Source organism: Natator depressus, chromosome 9 (assembly GCF_965152275.1).
Source record: "Natator depressus isolate rNatDep1 chromosome 9, rNatDep2.hap1, whole genome shotgun sequence".
NCBI classification, from domain to species: Eukaryota; Metazoa; Chordata; order Testudines; family Cheloniidae; genus Natator; species Natator depressus.
This window is the reverse complement of record NC_134242.1, coordinates 95,874,305-95,896,199: the sequence shown is the minus strand read 5'-3', so window position 1 is coordinate 95,896,199 and position 21,895 is coordinate 95,874,305. Positions and strand designations below refer to the sequence as shown.

General features: G+C 49.2%; 1 protein-coding gene and 2 long non-coding RNA genes across 3 annotated transcripts in view; 1 reads left to right on the top strand and 2 right to left on the bottom strand.

Moving 5' to 3' along the window:
• Window positions 1-21,895, bottom strand: part of LOC141993657 (uncharacterized) — a 136,025-nt gene that overhangs the window by 109,965 nt on the left and 4,165 nt on the right. The gene's annotated exons all lie outside the window — the stretch shown is intronic.
• LOC141993658 (uncharacterized) overlaps window positions 1-21,895 on the top strand; it is an 89,647-nt gene that overhangs the window by 64,322 nt on the left and 3,430 nt on the right. Inside the window, exon 2 of the long non-coding RNA XR_012640924.1 lies at window positions 1,207-1,380. This is a non-coding gene — a long non-coding RNA (uncharacterized LOC141993658). The remainder of the gene's footprint in view (window positions 1-1,206; window positions 1,381-21,895) is intronic.
• LOC141993647 (uncharacterized) lies at window positions 12,315-15,013 on the bottom strand. Its single transcript, XM_074963194.1, has 2 exons — window positions 14,276-15,013; window positions 12,315-12,916 (listed from the first exon to the last, which is right to left on the bottom strand). Exons 1-2 carry the CDS (start codon window positions 14,994-14,996, stop codon window positions 12,315-12,317), a joined length of 1,323 nt encoding a protein of 440 aa, XP_074819295.1. The 5' UTR covers window positions 14,997-15,013.

The window sequence follows — 21,895 nt, the reverse complement described above, 5'->3', positions numbered from 1 at the left end:
ATGGAGGCACCTATCATTCCCAGAACAGTGGCAGATTCAAGGGCTGGTGTTTGTGGTTCAAAAGGATTAAAAATGAGATTTTATTTTATTATGTATTATTTGTATTGTGGTAGCCCCTGTCATGGGCCAGGGTGCTGTATGAACACAGAGCAAAAAAGATGGTCTTTGCCCCAAAGATCTTACAATCAAAGAGTAAGACAAAAGATGGTACAAACAGACAGATGGGAGAGCAGAAGGAAACAATGAGTCCATATTGCACACTAGCTACCATTATTTGATTCCCTGCCAGCCTTGCTTCTAGCATTGGAACGTTCCAAACCATTGGACGTCAAAGTCTCATGTTCTTCTCTATAAAAAATGTTTAGTTCATTTTTAGAGGTTTTTGAAATGTATTAGCTACACAGGCTCTCTCTCAAGCATGGCCAATTGCACTGATTGTAACTAAGACTTTACAGGTGTAAGCATAAGGAAAACTGGCCCAAAACGATATTTTAACACTCTCTAAGACTTTCCTAACATCGTTCATTCTGTACAAGAGGTGCAATGTGCAGGATGTCTGGTGGTGTTTATGAGGATCTTAATGACATTTGCCTGCATAGTTCACTCATAGCTCTGCCACAGCAGCAGCATCATTTGTCATTATTTATTCTTTTCTGTTGCACCAGTGCCTGCAATATACTAGGCACTGCCTACATAGAGAAGGGTTCCATCTGTGTCCCTAAGAACCTGGAATTTAAGGACACAACAAATGAGGGTTAGAGGAGAGGGCTACCCACGCAATCAAAAATAGTTTGCTTGTGAACATATATGTACTGTCACCAACTGTCCCTTTACCCAGTTAATAGTTGGTGAAAATCTCATGGTTATCGCAGTTACATGTGGGTTTTGTGAGGCGATAGGAAGGAAAATAGGGTAGTGGCCAAGAGGACTCATCTAGGGAGGCTGTTGTCAGGAGTCAGAGCCTGCAGTCGAGCTACTCTCTGGGCTCCCCAACAAGCACAGCTGGCCTGCAGTAGATTGCCAGCCAATCAAATGATGTAGCCAATGCCAGCTCTTAAGCCCTGCAGCATTTGGGTGGCTGCTCAAAACATTTCCCCATAGCTGTGATAGTTCCTGTGTATGCTTGTATCGGGCCTTGCCCCTGCTTCGCCTTGTGCCAGGTAACAGTCCTGACCCTTGGCTCCTATTCCTGACTTCTGATTTCAGCTTGAACTGTTGGCTCTGGTGCCTGACCTCTGACTCCAGCTCTGATTCCTGGCTACCAACTCAGGCTCTAACCACTGGACCTGACTGTGGCTCCACTCACTAGGCCTGACTGCCCACACCCAGTCAGTGACAGATGTTCCCTGTGGCAGGGGTGGCTTGGAAGAAAGCAGGAAGGTAAGTGGATGAACAGCGGAGAGAGGCATGACAAGGCCGATAACAAGGCCTCTTGTGAATAATGTGTCCATGCCAAACTCATGTCAGTACAACCTTTATGCCACACAATCATGTATTTTCTCTCTCCATTGGTCTGAATGTGTGTATTGTGTATGTGCAGATTGATATCCTTATTATTACTGGAGTACCAAGGAGCTCTGGCATCGACCGGGACCCTGTTGGGCTAGGTGCTGAACAAACACTGTGTGCGTCTATTTACATAGAGAGAATTACACCCCATCCCGCAGCTAAAAATCCAAATACTATAAACCCATCCCCAAGTTGCACCTACTAGTTAAACCCCTCATAATTTATACCACTTGATAGCCTGTGAATTTACATTTTCTCCTCAATCCTTTTGTGTCTATGGAAGGATGGATGAGAGGGAGAATGCTGTTAGACACAATTTAGATAACTGTATATTTCAAAAGTTGTGTGACACTCTCCAATTCCCTGATTTTAAGGATTTCATTGGATAGCATCTCATAACCCTAATCTGAGATCCACCATTCCTAAATCAACGAGTAACTAGCATGGCTAAGTGGTCAAGACTTAAAGTAAGGTAAATACCAAATTATTTGCAGTGACATTTTCAAAAAATTTTTCGGCTCAGTTCTGTACTGTGGGCTACATGCACACAGCACCTGAAAGCAGAACACGCCTGTACACAGCTGGCACTTCGGAGTTATTAACCTGTGCTGCTGTCCACATTTCTGCAGTCCTCAGAAGTCCTGCAATCAGTACTAACTGGAAGGAATTACTACTTTATCTGCTTCCAAGGAATATTTTCCTTCTATTGAACATCCTCTAAGCCATATGCATTCATCCCCAATTCAACCCCCTCCCCTCCCCTCCTCCAGAGGTTCTGCGCTAACATGCCCGGCCACTTGGCAGACATGCCTGTGAAGCTTATTGACACTACCCATTGCATGGAACGGGTATTTAACAAGGGATGTAATTTCTTTGGTGACGTTTAATAATCTAGGGCCTGGTTCCCCATTGCATTACTCCAGCTTCATGTCAAGGTAAATCCATTGACTTCAATGGGACTTAATCATGTGCTTATAGTGCTGTATTGAATGGGGATGGTGTTAAGCATATGAAATTAGGCATGTGAATAAGTGCATTGAGTTGGGACCAAAGACAAAACTCCTCTTAAAATCCAGTGAAGGTTTTGCTTGAGTAGGGACTGTGGGATGAGCCCTGTGATGACAATGTTCTGCAGATTCTGGCAAGATTTAAAAAAATGTTACCAACTTCCTGTAGGCTACCATAACGGGGTCCACTCACCACTCTGGCGGCTCCTCAGCCTGTCTTGGGAATTAGCTCTGTGGTTGGGTGCGTCCCCTGTGGGTGGTGCATTGCCACCGTGACTCCCACTCTGGACCCACATCTCTCCAAGGATCGCAGTGTCCTCTTCAGCGACACAGCCCGCCGGCCGTGCCACACACTGTACTCCCCCCTTCCGGGGGGACCTGCAGTGTGCTGTTCGGCCACTTCCCATCAGTGGCTCCGGCACCCTCTTTACCCTTGTATCAGGGCCTCAGTCTGCAACCTGCCAGCAGCCAGCCAGGAGCTGTCTCTGGCTCCCTCTGCCCCTGTTTGCAGCACTGCTCTGTCCAGGGTGCTGGCAGTTCTCTTGGCCCTCCAGGGATACAGTCCGTCCTTCCTTCCTCTCTGGGTTCCCCACAGAGAGAACTGCCTTCCTCTACCTTGCAGCTCCCTTTTTATATGGGCCTACTTGGCCCTGACTAGCTGCTCCCTTCAGCCCTCCTCTGATTGGCTGCCTCTGGGGCAGCCTCCCTAGGGCTGCTTTTAACCCCTTTTCTGCCAGTGAGAGGCAGCCACCCCATCACAGCTACTTTCAAAGCTTTGGACTACAGTCTATAGAGATCTCAAGATGGGGTATACAGTTAAATAGCTTGTCATATGCCAACAGTGGGCACATTTTGCAATTAATATTGGAGACCTCAGACTCCTGACTCTGTAAAGCACACAGAAAGAGGAAAGATTTCAGCATTCCTCACTGGCAATAGGAATGCAATTTCTGTTATTGTCAATGGGTATTCCAAGCCAAATCCCTTCTGCGCAGAGCTAACATTCCCATCTGAGATAACTGAACCATAAAAATGTTGCAACAAATTCATCTGGATTATGATTTGACAGATTATCAGATTCGAAAATACCTCATGCTTAAGAGAGGTGTTAACTCTGTAATCCAAAAAGTCAGAATGCTACCAAAAGAAAATCCCACCTCACCATCATTAACTCTGATGGGTAGGTCCCTTCATGCCATGTTGGCAATGAATACATTCTTCATCAGTTCTCGGGACCCTAACTCAAGGGTATAGATGCTTTAGCACAATGAGTTTTTCTCCTGAACGTTTAAAGAGCATGCTGTAACGTTTCCCTGACAGACCAATTTGCCCTGCATATCAGAGTGATTTCAATTCAGATTGGAGATGGGTTATTTCCTTGACCCGAATATGTACAGTAAGTTTTCCAAAGACAAGATCTGTGTGTGTTTGGTGTGTGAAGTAGTAAGACTTTCCCAGCGTAAGATACAAGAAAAAAGTAACTTTGCCCTAAAATTCCAATGGAACCAAACACTTCTCCTGGGCAATAAATCAAAACAACATGAATTCTCCCAGACTGAACAGAAGTGGTTTCTTGGTTTCTTAAACAAACATGGCAGCAAAAAAGCCATCATATCCTCCTGAAAAGCCAAATTGACTCCTCTCGTACTGAACAGCCTCAACTCTCTGCTAAAAACAGCAAAATTAGGGTGGGAAATTGCTTTTGGAAAAATAGAGAGAAATATGCAGAAAGATGAGATCTGGCAACCCTTATGTGTGAAGTAGACCAGGCAGCTGTGTTTTATCATCAAATTAATACATAATATTGGTCATGAAATACTTTGATCTGGATACCATTCAAGTGTTCAAATACTGTGGAGATGAGAGTCTAGACAGATAGCTAGTTCAGCTCTATAGGAAAAAAAAAGTCGTGTTTACTCATGTTTGGTGTTGCTTGTTTTCTCTTATGTTTTCCTTCTTATGTTTCTTTTTCTCAGCTAAAGTTGTTGTTATTCCTTTTCTCTGACTGCTTTTTCAATTTTCTTTCTCATTTTCTAGTGTTATCATGCAAACACATCATACCAAAGCAATGTAATCAATACATAATTTATTTGCTGAATAACTTATTGATTTTCATAATTAATATTGGAGTGTATACTGTATACATTTCATTATGTGAACACTCTTCAAAGCCTAATGAAATGTAAACCATAAAAAATAATAGCATGAATTCTGTGTAGAGATTTCTATGCAGTTTTGCACTAGTTGTAACAAGAATTTGGTACAAAGTCTACCCAAAACTCTTGCCACTGTTTTATCCATCCCCTTGCTCTAAAGGTGCAATAATTATGTCACACATCACAATATCGTCTAGTGCCATAAAATGGAATCTTAAAGACTTCTCTAGCTACAACCTCTCTTCCTCACTCTATTGTCCAGAGGTCAAGAATGAATGTAGAAACAGTCATGCTGATTTCAAGGGTGGATGGAATTTATGAAGAAACATGTAATTGTCATACAAAGTGTTTTTTATGGTACAGCATGTAGATACAGCCAATAGCTCCATCCTTTAAGGTGCGGGGGTTGTCTTAGCTTCAGTGAGAGTTGAGGGCACTCAGAATCTCAGATATTATGCTCCAAGCACTTTATTTATATGCACGATAATTCTCTTCTATCAAATCAACCAGAAGAGCTTGAAGGAACCATCATTGTTTTCAGCTTCATAGAAAAGAAAACTGATCTGTCCTTCTTGTATTGTCCCTTTTATGCATTGTTTGAATAGTCTGACAAATTGTTGAGGTTTTTAATTCCTCGTGTTCATACTGAAAACTAATTCCAGCAACAAATTCTACATGTAAGTGCTAATTGTTTTATTTTAATGCGGGTGAAGGGTATATTTAGGTAGGAACAGACCTCCAGGTAGAAAGATTCTCTTCACCCACCCACCCACCAAGTTACATTCTGCCACCTTGACTCAAGCACAACTCTTATTCAAGGCCAGGGGCCATATCCTCAGCTTGGGTAAATAGCCAGAGCTCCACTGAAGTTGGTGAGATTATGACAATTTACCCTAGCTTAGGTCTGACCCAATGGGAGATTTGTTTGAGCTCAGGTAACAGTATCAGACGCGTGCTGTAGATATACACATGCCAAGGCTACCTGCTTCTCTTTCAACATGTGAGAGAGACCGTTAATTAAGTTGTGCAAGTTAGTTAAGCATGTGCTTGAGTTCTTTGCTGGACCGGGACCTGCAGGCCAAATCCTGCAACAATTGGCATGAATACATGTGAAAAAGCAGCGTTCCCTCTGCACAGGTGGTCAGAGGAGCAGAGAACCTACTCTGAGAGAGTCTACCCCCATCAGTGATAAATGACAATGCATAACGAGGGGCCAAACGTTGGTCTGTTTCACTGATTTCTTTGGAGTTGCACCAGATTTACACTGGAATAACTACGAGCTGAATTTGGCCTTGTGTGCATCCATCAGAAACATCATTTCTTCTTTTGTATGTAAGAAGTTGGCTGTGTTAGAAATGCAGCTTCCTTTACTCTTCCATGTTTCTGTGTTCCGTTGATGCCCTATCGCTAACTTGCATTTCTGTCAATTTCACCTAGACACATTTATTACAAATAGCAGTTGGCGGGACAGACTGCAGTAATTGGGGTCCCTTCTGCTTTATATATTCATGCACAGCTTTCACTGACACTATGCAACCATGTGGAGAAAGTAAGACTGCTGTAGACATGGTGAAATTAAATCTGGAACCTACCATTTGTAGAGATCAACGGGGGTCAGTAGTACAGAATTTATGCAGTCTGCATCTATCTAATGCAAACAACCAAACAAAAACTCTGCAGCAGATCTAGCAGTAGGCAGAAATCTGCACTCCTTCTGCACGTGTTCACTGCCCCACCAATCACTAAATTTCTCCTCCCACATAAAGAAGACAGCCCCATTTACATAAGGGGAGTTGCCCCCGTGTAATTGAGAGGAGAATTTGGTACTCTGATCAGCTGACTAGGTGTGTTAGAGGCTGGTTTAGGGTTGCAATTTTGGATTATTATTTTTTTTTAAAATTTGGTGAGGATTATTTATATGTTAGGTAAGTATGTATGACCGTAGGATCTGAGTTGTTTACACAGTGTTGCTAGCTCTCGCAATTTTATTGTGAGTCTTTGTGGTAATTAGCATTTTTCGTAAAGCCCCAGCTCCTGGAGTCCTGTGATTAGATGACAATCTAGGCTTTCATTCTTTAAAGCAGTTAGTTTCTTCTAGCCCTCATTATTGTGTAGAAAAGCTTAGTAATTTAAAACCCCGGTGCATACTAAAGGCTCAAAAACCAGAAAGTGAAGAAAAAAGAACCCGGCATATATTTTAAGCCAATTTCATGATCTTGGGGGCCTGACTCATGATTTTTGAATATTTTGGCCTGTCAATACTGTGATGAACTCTATAAATAAATGAATCAAAAGGAAATAATTTTCTAAAATATGTCTAGTTATGTGTCACTTACATGGTTGCAGGTTTAAATCATACTAAAAATACCTAGCTCTCCTATAGCTGTATTCCTGGAGATATTCCCCCACCCACCTTCCTACATGGTGCTTATCAGAAATGACATAGTGGATAGCTCTCTGAAAACACCCACTCAATGTGCAGCGGCAGTCAAAAAAGCAAACAGAATGCTGGGAATAATTAAGAAAGGGATAGATAACAGGACAGAAAATATCATGTTGCCTCTATATAAATCCATGGCACGCCCACATCTTGAATACTGTGTGCAGGTGTGGTCGCCCCATCTCAAAAAAGATATATAAGAATTGGAAAAGATTCTGAAAATGGCAACAAAATGATTAGGGGTATGGAACGGCTTCCATATGAGGAGAGATTCAAAAGACTGGGACTTTTCAACTTGGAAAAAAGATGGCTAAGGGGAGATATGATTGAGATCTATAAAATCATGACGGGTGTAGAGAAAATAGATAAGGAAGTGTTGTTTACCACTTCTCATAACACAAGAACTAGGAGTGGCCACATTAAATTAATAGGCAGCAGGTTTAAAACAAACAAAAGGAAGTATTTCTTCACACAATGCACAGTCAACCTGTGGAACTCCTTGCCAGAGGATGTTGTGAAGGCCAAGAGCAAAACAGGGTTCAAAAAAGAACTAGATAAATTCATGGAGGGTAGGTCCATCAATGGCTATTAGCCAGGATGGGCAGGAATGGTGTCCCTAGCCTCTGTTTGCCAGAAGCTGGGAATGAGCGACAGGGAATGGATCACTTGATGATTACCTGTTCTGTTCATTCCCTCTGGGGCACCTGCCACTGGCCATTGTCGGAAGACAGGATACTGGGCTAGATGGACCCTTGGTCTGACCCAGGAGGGCCATTCTTATGTTCTTATGACAGCGGAGGGGACCATTTTCTGCTGCCAAGAGTTAATTGTAATTTGCTGACCTCAGAAATATCTATAAAGCAACATTCATAGGGGGCCTGAATCAAACCTTTTTGAAGCCAACGGGAGTCCTTCTAGTCTATTATATTTATTTTCTCATCGCCTTCACCCCACTCCTGTTATTTGTTTCTTTCATCCACTTGTTACATCTCCTCTTTGAGCTGGTCAGCTCTTTCTGGAAGGAGCAGTCATTTATTGTATGTTTGTGCCGCGCCTAGCACAATGCAGCCTAATCTGGCTGTGACTTTTAGGTGCTACCAGGATACAAGTGATTCATGGTAATAATCCCTTGAATGGGCTTTGGGTCAGGCCCATAGAGAGTCCTGGCTTTCCCCTAATACACCCTTCCTCTCCCGCTTACCCATGTCCCCTTTTGGTGTCCTGGAGCTCCGCCTGGATTGTTTCCAAATCACAGCCGTTCTCTGGGAGTCCAAGCATGGTCTCGGGTCACTACCTGCTGCGACCTCGAGGGACGATTATGTATCAGGGTTTAGTCCTAAATATCTTGAGTCAATTGCAGGAGCAAAACCCACCAAGCAAGGCGCTGCTGCCGCCAGTCACGCCCTAGCCTGTGCCCTGAGGTCAGGGCAGCGTGTTAGAAATATTTCCCCTCCCTGGGCAGGACTTTCTAGGACTCTGTAGTGACCCCACCGCTTGTAACTTCTGAGCTCACCCCTCCAGTGTGATAATGTGTCTTTCGTCCCAAATCCCGCCCTCCGCCTAGGCTGGGAAATCAACTCGAGGCTGAAGCAGCATCCACCCCTGAAACTTCAGATCCCTGCCTCGTTTACACCAGTGCAAATCCGGAGTGACTCCACTGAGGCCAGGGCAGTACCCGGAGCAAACTTGGGACATTCGGGCGGAGACAGCAGGAGTGTGCTTGTCGGGGTGATCACGGAGTCTCCTGGCTGTTGCATTGAAATAATCCTTGGGAGGGGGCTGAGAACTCCGGCTCCCTTTAGAGCAGCCGCGGGTGCCCGGAGAGGCAGCGTCCGGACCCCCATGCCAGTGTCACGGAGATGCGATGCGGGCGTCTTTGGGGGCGGCTGGGGCTAACAGCCAGGCTGCTGTGTGGCAGAGCGGTTCGAGCCCCGGTCCACCCATGCTCGCCAGTGCGGCTGAGTGACGGGCCAGCCGCTTAGCCCCGGCCTGCCCTGGCCTCCCTCCGCACGGGCAGAGCTCCCTCCTGCAGCCGCCTCTGCAGCCCTGCCTCCGGCGTGGCTGGGCGCCTGCTTTCCCTGGCTCCGCAGCGAGCTGGGGGGCCGGTCTGCTCCGCACACACTCTGCTGGGGGCGGGGCGGGGGGCGCGCGCAGATATTTCCTCTGCCGGGCACCTGTCTCCTCCCCCCCCCCCCCCTCAGTGCAAAAGCAGGTGGGGAAATAAAAGCTTTGAAACAGCCACGCTCCGGCGGTTCCAGCCTTTGCGCTGCATCCCAGAGTCGCCCCCGGCGGCTCCCTGCCTGGCTGTGGGTGCGAGCTGCCCAGCCCTCCCTGGGGGCACCCCGAGCGCAGAGAGGTCCCGCTCCACAGCCCTGGGTGCCGAGAGCCATGGGAACGCTCCAGACCAGGGGCTGGGCCGTGGCTCCTTCCCCCCCCACGCCACCCCTGGGCTCAATGGGCTGGGCTGGGGTTCCCTCTCTGTTGGCCTCTGGGGGTGCACTGACTGGGGGGGCTCCCCTTCCATTCCCCCCCTCCCCGCGTCTGACCACAAGCCCCGAGAGCTGCGAACGACACACGGACACTGTCCCCCTTCCCCGGGGGGTGACTCTGGGGTTCCGGCCCCCCCAGCCTGCCAGGAGCTTGCCCACCACAAGCAGCGGGGTGGGGGAAGAAACCCAGCCGTGAGGTTAGCCTCTCCGGGGAGCGGATTGTGTCCAGCGCTGGGTGTGTGAAATAAACGGCATATTTTGGGGCGCGATCTACCCCCATACACCCCTCTGATCGATCTACCCCCATACACTCCTCTGATCGATCTACCCCATACACCCTATCTACCCCCATACATCCCTCTGATCGATCTACCCCCATACATCCCTCTGATCGATCTACCCCATACACCCTATCTACCCCCATACATCCCTCTGATCGATCTACCCCCATACATCCCTCTGATCGATCTACCCCATACACCCTATCTACCCCCATACATCCCTCTGATCGATCTACCCCCATACACCCTATCTACCCCCATACATCCCTCTGATCGATCTACCCCATATACCCTATCTATCTAAAGCACAGACTCTCCACTAGTTTTCTATGAGAATTACATATCTTTAAAGGCTTCCTGATTTTTCCAGCCTAATTAATCGGAGCTCGGGTATGAGAAATTGGCTATGGAACACGGTTTAGTCTGGAGACGTAAATCCAAAGATCGGATGGCAAAGCGCTGTCTGCCCTGAGCACAGAGCCGGGCGTTCTCTGTCTGCTCACTGCCTACTTACGGCTGGTTGCCTGAGTTCTAGATTTCAGGGCTAGTTCTGATCTAGAACTCACGTGACGCACAAACTCCGCGAAAGATGGTTCGCCCCTGACTCTGTCCGCTGGTGTCTGGGATCGAAGGTTAATGGGACGGAGGGTCTCTTTGTGTCCATTTGAGGTCTGAAGAATGGAACATCTGAACACTGGTAAGCAGCCTCTGAATGCTTTTGATGAAGTTAGGTAGGCAATGTAGCAATTAGGGACTGATCCCCTACCTCCACACTTGGGCAAGGAAGGGCCTCAGGATCGGGTCCCTCACAGAGCTTCAAAGTATCAGAATTGCATATGCGCACCGATGCTAGTCAAATCGCTGCTTACACCAAAAGAGTTACAGGCACCAGTGTTAAAGGATCACAAAAATGTGTTAATAACTCTTGATCCGGAGAATCTTTTATCTGTCTGACATGCAGTAAAATTGCCAAGGGCTTCCAAAGAGAATTGCTAATAACTGAAAGTCTGGGGAATCTGACAAGAGTTGATTAGGAATTACTTTTATATATATAGTGTAGATTAAAATACTCCACGTTTGCATGCTGTGTGCATAGGAAAAGAGAAGCCGTCCTTTGCATTGCTTTGCTTGTCATTAAGGGTGAGACAAGCCATTGAGAATTGCATTCGCGCAAAATTGTTAAAAGTGCCACGGTTCACCCCCACCCCCAGCCCCGCAAAGTGTGACTTTTCAGAGATACTTTTAAGCTAGGAGTTCAAACCTGGCCAAAAAAAGGGAAAAGCCGTAGAGACAGATGGGGGTGGCAAATAGCCTGTCTGCATTTCCAGTGATGGATTGTGGAAAATGATTTAATATCAATTTCCCCGACTGTGCTGGGAGTGGGGGGAGGGGGGAAGAAGAGAGGTTAATTCATGAGTAATTACAGCTAAGCGACTTCAGTCAAAGACTGAGCTGTCGTTATCTAGACGCTTAGCATTACAAGCCAGACTTGTATCACTGGGCTCCGTCCCCGGAAAATAGACTCCGCAGATCGGAGTATCTACTGTCCAGCCTAGCTGACAGAACCGGTTCGGTGACTGGGATCTAGATAATTCCCAGCCAATAACTGGCAACACGTCTCCCTGCGACCTGACGTGCCCGAGCCTGGAGCGCATTGGGTGATTTATTTCAAATCGTATGTCAAACATCGGTACCAAACGCGCACATCTAGAACATAAACAGAGCATAGCAAGGAAAGGGACAAAATAATCCCATTACCATTAATGCTAAACAGTAAAACAACAAATCACGCTTTGAGTGCTTTTCATGTCTATCTCTAATCGCAGGGTTACACCCCTATTTTTGCAACGCCTCTATGAGACTGCAAATGTAACTGCGACAGGCTAAACCTCACTCGCCCATAACGTGCCAGTGAGAGCCAAGGAGACGTGTTCTGCACAGAAAGAAACCACTGGGCACACGGATGATTGAAATCCGTGCGGGCTAGTTTCCTGGGTGGCGGACAGGACCCAGGCTTAGCTGAGCGCCTGGAAGCACAGAACACACACGTCCTGAGTAACACGTGTGTGTGAGTGTGAGGGAGAGAGACGGGCCTTGAGCGCAGCACGTGCCACCGGGGGGGAAGAGGCGGGTTCGGGTTCTTGACGCTGATGAGCGCAGTATTTCCAGGTGTTGCCGTGCCGGGAGGGCCCTGGGCTGCTCTTGGCTTGGATTCCTAGGCCAGCATTCGGGAGCCCTTTTGGCCATTGGGTGCTGCTAACCCCAGGTCCGAAGGAGGTTGCAGGCGATTCTCACCCACTGTACATGGACGGTCCAGTTCCCAGAGGGAGCTGCAGCTCCCCAGCGCTCGGCTCCGGCTAGGGGGTCCGTGATTCCAAGCCTGGCGCGGGCAGGTGGAAGAAGGCTCCCTTTGGCCCCGGGGAAGTGACCCGTCAGAGCTCACTGAGCCCTCTCCTGGAGGGGGGAGCGCTTCTTTCGGGCCTGCTGTGGGCAGCGCCCGTGGCCCTGCTGTGCCCTGGCTCCCAGCCCTTTCCCAGCCCGGCCGGGAGTGTGAGTGGGCTGGGGGACCTGCGGGAGCCCTCGGAGGGCACCTTGCGCCAGAGCTGGGGACGAGCCGGCCGAGGGGTCCGTCTGGCCTCACGCCCACTGCGGGAGGTTGCGTGGGAGGCGCCCCCTCTTTCCATCTCCGGGGCGTCCCTCTCTCTCCCCTGGCACCTGGAGGGGCCACACCTGGTTAGACAAGCGGCGGGGCTGGCCAGTGACTGGCAGGCGCCGGCCCCCGGCTCCTGCGCCCCCGGGGGCTGTCCGGCCGCCCGGGGCTTGGTGGTGGCGGTGGAGGGGGCTGGCTCGAGGCTGCGGTGCGTTTTCAGGTGTTTGCGCAGGGAGCTGGGGTGGGTGTAGGATTTCTCGCACCCTTTGACTTTGCAGCGATACGGCTTGTCTCTCGAGTGCCCGTGGGTGTGCTTCTTCCTGTCACTGCTGTTGGCAAACCTCCTGTCACACCCCGCGAATTCACACACGAACGGCTTCTCTCCTGGAACAGAAACCCACATGCTCACCCGAAGCAAGGACTGGAGCGATCGCGTGTGGAAGGGGCACAAGAACGTGTCCGCGCTAGGCAACGCGTCATTTCCAGGAGCAAAAGGACCCACTGTTAGCAGAACCAGGGTTTTGTTCTTTCATGCCAGTAACCTTATGGTTTTCAGTGACACCTTTTAGTTACCCAGCATTTCAGAGCTTTCGTGTGATCGGCAGGCTGGGTGGTAGGCGCTTGCAGCGCAGCCATCACAACGTATGCCTTAAATTATGGCGCAAATAAATACATGAAATAATGCCTAGAATCGTTCAGGTTTGGGCAACCATCGTCATAATTAATAAAGCGCCTGAAATCACTACCCCAATGCAAGTCCCCGCTCTGCCTTCAGAGGAAGCATAACATATGTTTGCTCATTTCTCTGGTGTCAGAATTTGCGGGCTTTGTCTGGGTGGCTAGATAGATGCAGTCACACAGAGAGAGAATTTCCCAGCATGCCTCTAAAATTCTTGTTTTTTAAATATTTGTTTAACATTTCGGTTTGTCCACACTGGGATCTAATACAAAATAACCCTCGGTAGCGTATTATCCTTTCCGCACAGTGTTTGCTCCCATCTTTCTTTTGGCCAGTAGAGATCTGAATAAAAAATTGTAGACTTGAAGGGGTCTTAAAAACGAGGGACACCAAAATCTAATTAGACAAAAAGCCGGGGCAAAATTTGGGCACGTTAAGTATATTTTTACAGGAAAACGTGGAGGAAAGCAGACGCTGCTGAGACATTTCTTTCACTCCTAGTTCTGTCTATTTCTTCGTTCTAGCAGAAAAAATCACTTCCCTTTTTGTTTACTATGATATAATCCCATGAAAGAAGACTCATTTTGTCAAGCGCTGTAAGGTTCTAGGGGAAGATAATGTCACTGGAACGTGAGTGTGGGAAGGGGAGGGGTGCTTGTTACCTTCAGACAATATTAGTGTATTGTTGACTGAAGAAGTATTAAATGTGGGTGGGTTGGGGGCTTACCTTTGGACAGTAGCCTGGAAACACAGAGTTTGAGGAGGAGGGGAGGGGAAATGTTAGTAAAAACAATTGTCTCTTGTTTTCAGTTATGAGCCAGAGATACAGCAAAAATATTCCCCCAGTTATAATCAGCACCCAGAGGTAAAGCTATAGCACGTGCCACCGCCCTGGGGGCTTTTCCATTAATATGCAAGGAAAATTAGTGCTAAGGTATTATTTATTATGATTTTATTCTGATTGGTTTTTATTGCTAATTCAACCCTTTCAAGTCCAGGAAGCAAATGATCCCCCCGACCCCCCAAATCTACTTATGACTATTGCTACTTGCAGTCTAACTAACCTGTGTGGATTCTTTTATGTATCTTCAGGTTTTCAGCTCTTGCAAACACTTTCTCACACCCCGGAAACGGGCATAGAAATGGCCTTTCGCCTGTGTGCACTCTGATGTGGTTTATGAGTTTGTATTTGGCTTTAAAGGGTTTTTTCTCCCTAGCGCAGCCCTCCCAGTCACAAATATGGTTGGGCTGCTCTGGTCCTCCGACGTGCTCCATGGTGACATGGTGAACTAGCTCAAACATGGTGCTGAATATTCTCGAGCAAGCCTGCCTGGAGTGGTGTCCTTTGCTGTCAGTCCACTTGCAGATCAGTTCTTGTGGAATGGGCTGTCCAGGGGAGGGGAGAAAAGCGCCGGTCTCTCTGTGGATTGCCAGATTCATCGTTTGATACCCTTCTAGAATCGAAGAGGCAAAGGGCGGATCAGCCAGAGCTCCAGTTACTGGGCTGCAATGGTGGGACCTGGTTCTCAGACCCCTTGCCAGCCTTCGTGCCCCCTGCTCCTTAGAGTTTCTGGTGCTAGCTGTCTGCTTTGGCAAAGCCTGGTTTTCACGTCCCCTGTGGTTGGGTGAGTCTACATACATCCGGAACGTGCCGTGGTACGAGGTTCTGGAGGAATTCTCATCTGCAGCTCCGGGCATGGTGGGTCCTGGGGGGATCTTGCTTTTGGGCGAGCTGTCCCAGCTGGTGTCAGAGGCAGAACGGAGACACTGGGGACCTCCAGCCATGCACCGAGCCCGGCGTCAGAATCTGGCAAACCGTGAGAGGAGCCGAGTTTTAAGGAATTGCCAGTGGGGTGCCCTCCATCCCCCAGTACTAAAGGTGGCAGCGCCATGCCGCGCTCGGTATTACCATCCCCAGGGTAGGGCAACTAATGAACCTCGACCAGTCTGTCATATTGTGAGCTAGGTAGGTGGATGGGAACCTCCAAAATTAATTATTCCTCCCCCCCCCATATTTGCCTACTTGGTGTCCATAACAAACACAGCCCACGTGAGCCAGGAAAGGGGGAGAGAAAGACACACACAATAGCCAGGCAAATTGTCAGCAACTCCAGCGTTTGGGGCGCTCGGCACCGTAACTATGCCCTCGTCATTCAGAGCCCTTCAAGTGATAGTAAAAATGCATCTAAACATGCTGCCGTGTGATATATAAAAGCACAGCGGGATGAGCTGCTTTCCAGAAAGGGGCTTGGTGATTGGGTAGGGCTGGGCGTGATTGACAGGAGCTTAGTTTGGTGAAGAGAAGACACGCAAGCTTTCACAGCAGGATTTCTTTTCTAAACTATATCACACTGGCCTTTGAAAAGCGCCGCACACTCTCAGGGAAATAAGGTTTCACGGGCTTGCTTTCTAGGGCGCTGACATTTCTTTAAAACACAACGCAGATCAAAAAAAGAAATCAGATGTGTTCCGAACACAATGTGTTCATTAGTTTATTCCGCGCGGTTTGCTTTCATCTGGTGTCTATATCACCGAGCCCCACCCTTTAATTAAAACAACTGCCTGCCAGCCTGCACCGCAGCGCAGACACACGCTCAGCTTCCCCCTTTGTAGCTCCGGGCGAATGCAATTCAGTGCAACTCGCAGGCGCATGTTTAAAATAAGCGTGAGCGCCTCCAGAGCAGGACGGGCGTGGGCGAAGGCATCGGGAGCTGGCTGCTGCCCGGCTTTGGAGCCTTACGGGGAGAGGTGAGAGTACGTGTGAAATTCCGCTAGTGCCCAGATCGACTTCCACAACACCGCCAGGACAACGGGAGAGCCCGTTGCGACGCTCCTACAAAGGGAGCTCACATGGAACAACGACATGTAATTGTCTTGATCTGGGATCCACATTTGAAAGGCTACGTTATTTATTTAGTTATTTATTTTTTAGTGGCAAAAGACATTCAAGGAAAGTTTAAATGCGCCCAGGTCTCGCCCCACTAGGCAATCGCCTCCCCGGCGTTTGCTGGTTCGTGTACCTTACAGTGATAACGCTCAGTCCTTTCTGAACCAGGCTTCTCATTGCAAAACTGACACGTCGAAAAACTGTCCCAGTAGGAATTGAATCCGCGGGGTGAAAAGCACACTGGTTGGAGGGTGGCTTAATTCTAGCCACAGAAGCGTGTTAGGTATTCTGCCTTACTTCTGCGAGCCGGAGAGAAAGCTACAATGAAATAATTGGATTTGTTTCCTAGCTGAGGCGTTCCTGCTAATATACCTGCAACCAACCAACCAACCAAAAAGACCTAAAACTTCACCCTGGCAACTTCTAAAGCCTTTTGCAATCGACATGTGTTGATCTCTAGTCTGAGGCAACGACATGGTTATTCTAAACGAAAGACAAATTATTTGATTTATTCGTCAGTTATAAAAATATCCTATACAACCCATTCTAGCAGGCGGAAGGGCGGAATATTGAAATGCTGGTCAATGAATTGGCTAGTTTGCTGTGATATAAATGTAGCTACGGTCCATCAAATTAAAGTCAGATTCTGAGTTGTCGGGACATAAACATTTCCGGTTTAAATACAGTGCGGACGGGGAATTAATGATAACCCCGCCGGACTGATTAGTTTGTGAAAGTAAAAATAAACAGGTCTACAGAAATTCACAAATAAATGCAGCCGTAGTAGCAAAACTTGATCTTTTCTTAGTTCACTAGAAGGAAAATATGATGTTTTGCTACTCTTTCGCCCTCCCCATTTGGTTCTATTTTTAATTTTTGAAGAACAAATGCAGGAGCTTTGAAAATAATATTTCCCAATGAAAGTGGTTCACTAATTCAATTCAACAGTAGGCAAACTGCAGGGGGAGCGAGGGACATTCCACTGAAGCCTAGTCATCTTCCCTAGTAAACTAGGAAACTACCTTTGCTTCTGTCGGTATAAAATTAAGTAATTGCGTCTATCTTCCCTTGACGTTGTTCCTGTCCTAGTCCTTTGTTACTTAACACACAGATATTGAAGAACACCTTATATCACCCATGAATATCTAATAGGTCCCCTATTCTGCCATACGGGCAAATCAGACGGGTTCACTGAAAATAAAGCCATCTATCTGAACCGTTTAAACACTAAATAGCTCATTTGGTAGCAATAATAAACCCTTTATTTCAGGCATTCACAATAATATTATACGGTTTCCCAGGCTTGCTCGAATTGTCACTGATGTGATTACGCCTAATCCCAAACGATAAATAGAAACAAACGGACATTCAGTACCAACCTTCTCCACACAAACACGGAAGCTTTTATTGATCATGCCTTTTCGGTATCTTTTACCCCTGTGGCTGAAAACTTTCCTTAGCTCTCCAGATTTATTAATTCACGAGGGATTGCTTTCGGAGCACGTGCATGGCAATTAAGACGTAGTGTGAATTATAATCTGATTTCACTCCATATTTCCATTCAGAAATATCTTTGCAAAGGAATAAAGGGGTAAAAATAAATCCCAGATCAACATAAAGCCCTAGACGCAGAAACCCAAATGGCAAAATATGAAGAAACCGTTTCAAATCTAACAGGAAAGGCTACAAATATAGCAGAAGAAAAGGCTTAATTCTCCTGGGGGTGAGGGGGGGGATCTAAATGTATCATTTAAGTGTTACTGAATATTGAAGCAACACATCCGGAGTGACTAAGGCATGTAAGCGAGGAAACTGAATATATTAAAACGATACTTCTGTGATGGGGTTTTTTGTTTTTTTGTAAGACCTTAAAATATTCAACACGTTGTTTAAAAATTTCTTCCGTGACATTGGAAACTCATTCGTTTCCTTAGGGGGTGCTAAATTATTTTGCTGGTACTTGAGAGCTAGTGAGTTCTGTGGGGAAACAACGCTAAAACAAACAGGAATGGAGTAATAAGGTGTCATGTTATGTCAGATACTCGGTGTTAACGTAAATCTGCCTCAGTGCTGCAAACCCACAGGGCCCACAAGTTTCCTGGGCTGCCAGGGCTGCCTGCAGGAATGGAGACCAGCAGCCTGAGGGAGGGCTGGAGGAGCAGACACAGGGCTGCAGGAGGGGAGGACCCAGCCAGCTCTGGAGAGGGCATGGCTCCGAAAGGAGAAGGGCTGGATCCTCGTCCCTCCTTCTCTGGGTCCCCTCTCTGCAGCTGCTGGCCAGGGGAGCAGGTGGGAGGGCAGGCACCAGAGACCACCTGAGCCGGAGCCCGAAGCGGCCCCGAGCTCATCGCTTCCGGATGTGGCCTGCTGAACGTGGGGAGACCCAGCCCCACCGCACGGTGTGTGAAATCCATGAACCCCCCAACCCCGGAGCTCTCACCAAAGGGGGTGCCCAGTCGGCCCTGGGCAGGCGGAGCGCAGCAGCTTCCTCCAAGCACCTGTCCGGGGCCAGGAGACTGCGGCTAGACAAACAGCTTCCCGGGGGGAGGCAGATCCCGCCCGGCTTGGGGAGCAGGCTGGAAGCCTCTGGTCGGATGCACGCAGATTGCCGAGCTACCAGCCACAGGCCCGCAACACGGACCCCTCTGCCCGGGTGGCTCAGGGCGCAGCGCTTGCTCTGCTTTCACCTACTGGGCCCGGCCAGGCGTCCAAGAACTCCTCTTTCCCCTTATCTTTCATGTCAGGTCTCCTTGCCCACCCAGAGAAATACCTTTAACCTGCCCGCCTCCTGCCCCTGTGCTCCTGGGAGTCAGCTCCATCCCTCAGCTTCTCCCATTGCCAGGCTGCCTGGCTGCGGCTGCGCCTGGAGGGCCAGGCTCCCATTGCCCTGACACTGGAAAAGCAAATCGGGCAAAAAGCTCGGGTTCTCTGGAGTGTCCCTGCCCGGAGGAGCTCCGGGAGCCGCCTCACACAACTGGGTCTCCCCGGGAGGTTTAGGAGCTGGGCCCAGCTTCTGGTGCGGGCGCTGAGCACTCATAAAGCCGGGCAGGCCTTCACGGCAGTGGCCACAGAAGGGGCTGGTGGACTACTGCTGTCCATATGCAATGCGCCGGGAGCAGGGTCGGGCCCTACTCTTTAAAAGGCTGGAAGCGTCTCTTGTAAATAGTTTCGGCTGGTTTGGGGCCGGGGTGAGTCCTCCGGCTCCTTGTGGTACCCCAGGGGGGTACGTGGTCACGATGGGACCCAGATCAGCAGGGAGAGAGACTTTAGAAGGGGAGGGTGTGACATTTACACCTGTTGGTATTAATTACAACGGCTCCGCGTGCCGAGAGAGAACCTCTCAGAACAGGGGAGACGTGGCAAGGGCCAGTCACACATGCGAGCCGGGTGGGGCCCGATCCTGCAAAAGGGCTATCTGCTTCGCTGGGAGCAGGATCGGGCCCGTATAACGGAAAACGAAGGGCGGAAATCACGGTTTGGCTAAAACCGGTAAAGCTACTGTGATGTTGGGCAGGACCAGAGCAGGCTGGCTGGGGGCGTCTTTCTTTTTTTATTGAACCTAAGGTCCCAAATTCCTGATGCGTTTAATTTCTTTTTTTCTCCATTCTAACGTGCTCCGCTTGTTTTCGATCTGGTATTTTCTCCTTCTTGGCAAATTCTAGGGTTTTTTCCCCTCGTAGTCTTTATATTCCAAAGGGCCAGTGTGTGAGAGCTATTCTAAGAGAGAGAGAGAGGTAGGTGTGTGTGTGTGTGTGTGTCAGAGAGAGAGACCTGGTAAGCGGCTGGAGGGGGTGGGGAGGGTGATATGTATCCTGTTTGGAAGGGCAGAGAATAATAGAACAAGAGGCTACCCTTGTCCAAGGCAGCAGTTGTTCAGTGTCGCCATCCCAGGCCCGGGTGGCTCCAGGCAAGTCCGGAGCGAGACCCCGATGGCGAGGGGAACATGAAGACTGGGGGAGCTGGCAAGCACCCAGGCGTGACTCTAAGAGCCTGGGGCCCCGGGCCCAGCCCGGGGTGCAATTTGCTCTGCTCTGGAGCTCCCCCTAGTGTCGGGCTGCGCTCCTGTGCAGCTTGTTTCCTCGCCAGCCGCTGGGGCGTTGCTGGGCTGTCGCGCAGCCCGCGCTGTGGGTTTGGACGGCCGCCTTGCAGCGTGCGCCGAGTCCCGCGGGGCCTGCGGACGGGTTTGGGCCACCCCCCTCCCCAAACCTCAGCCCTTCTCCTCTTTCCCGTACCGAGCCCAGGGGCCAGCCAGCTCCAGCGGCTTCCCAACTCCCGCTGCTGCAGCCTGGCGGGCCGGGCGCTTGCAGAGGCTCTGGGGCGCCTGGCTTAGCCCCGAGCCCACCCCACTGGGGCGCGCGGGCTCTGATGGGCGGGGCTGGGGGGGCAGGAGGACGCGCCAGGCCAGGACATGTGCAGCGCCCCCCCCCCACGTTCAGAAACAGGGGGTCGCGCGCTGCCAAAAACGTGACACACAAGCCAGCAAACGCCGCGCTGCTTCTCAGTCCATCGGGCTACCCGGGCGGAGGCCGGACTTCCCAGTCCGGCCTGAGTCAAACGGGGACGCGGCCGCAGTAAATCCGAGGGAGCCCGGAGCCGGGGCTGCTTGTCACGGTTCGCCGAAATCTGAAGTCTCCACCTCAAATCTCCCCTGCAACGCTCCTGCCGAGCCGCGCAGACTTTGTTACAAGAGGATGCGGGTCTGGCGTTTTAGTGAAGTGATCGCTCCTGTTTTCATTCAGGGATTGGGCCCGGGGGGGGGGGAGACTTCAAGGAACACAGTAAATAACCTGATCGGTGCAATATTTAGTGCGACTCGAAAAGAAGGGCAAAGAAAAGTGCATATTTCTTCTGCACGTCTTTAATAGCCCTTTGCTACGCTCTCCCCTGTCGCCTCTTCCCTCCCCGTCCTCCGCACGCTGGCTCAGCCCGCTCTCCCCAGCTCAGATCTGCGGGGTGGAGCCCGGTACCCACCCTGCTCTGAGGGCAGCTTGCTTTTATGGGGCAGTTTCGTTGCTGATGAAAGCAGCCGAGGCCAGTGCGGGAAGTGAGGCGCGGAGCTGTTCTGTGGGCAGGCTGGGGACTGGGGACTCGCCACATGCCTTCGAGCCCTTTGGTGGCTTCGGTTGCCCCTCAGGGCTCAGTCACGCAGAAAGGGTCAATAAAGTGTGTGTCCCCCGCAAAAGAAGAAAGACAATAAAGCCACCCTCCAGGTCACAGGTCACCTCGTCACTGATTGAGATATTCGCAACTTTGTCCCCCTTCTACTTCTGAAAAGCTAAAGTTAGCTGGGGAGGGGGAGGAGGGAGCCGGAGCCTGAAAAGGAGACGGGCTTTTGATTCCGGCAACTAGCAAAAGACAACTTAAAATAAGCAAAACAGTCCTTGATTTAGTAAACCTCGCAAAGCTGTCATGGCACCCAGGAGCTGCAAACTCTCCCCCCCCCCTTGCCCATGCAAACTCCTTGCAGAGTGAAAGAGACCTGATTTCCTTCCCCAGGGTAGGCAGCTTTGATGTAATATCCCCTTTTTAAAAACAAATAATTAATGCCAGCATTTAGTCGACAAAGAGTGCAGGCTAAACAAGCTGGCAGGACTGCAGAAGTAACTTGGGTTTTTTTCCCATTCATATTCTGAAAAGCTAAAAGCTAGCATGCACGTTTGTTGTACCAAATGCATTGCCTGGAAGTAAGTAAGTAAGTAAGTAAGTGTGTGTGTGTGTGTGTTGAAGACAACATAATCGGGGGGTGGGGGTGGAAATGGGTATTCTTTAAAAAAAAATAATCTGTTGAACCCCAGAT

Coding starts and splice junctions, on each gene's coding strand:
- LOC141993647 (XM_074963194.1), bottom strand. CDS start 14,996: ATGGCTGGAGGTCCCCAGTGTCTCCGTTCTGCCTCTGACACCAGCTGG. Junction 12,917..14,275: donor ACATAAAAGAATCCACACAG/GTTAGTTAGACT, acceptor TTTCTGTTCCAG/GAGAGAAGCCGTTCGTGTGT.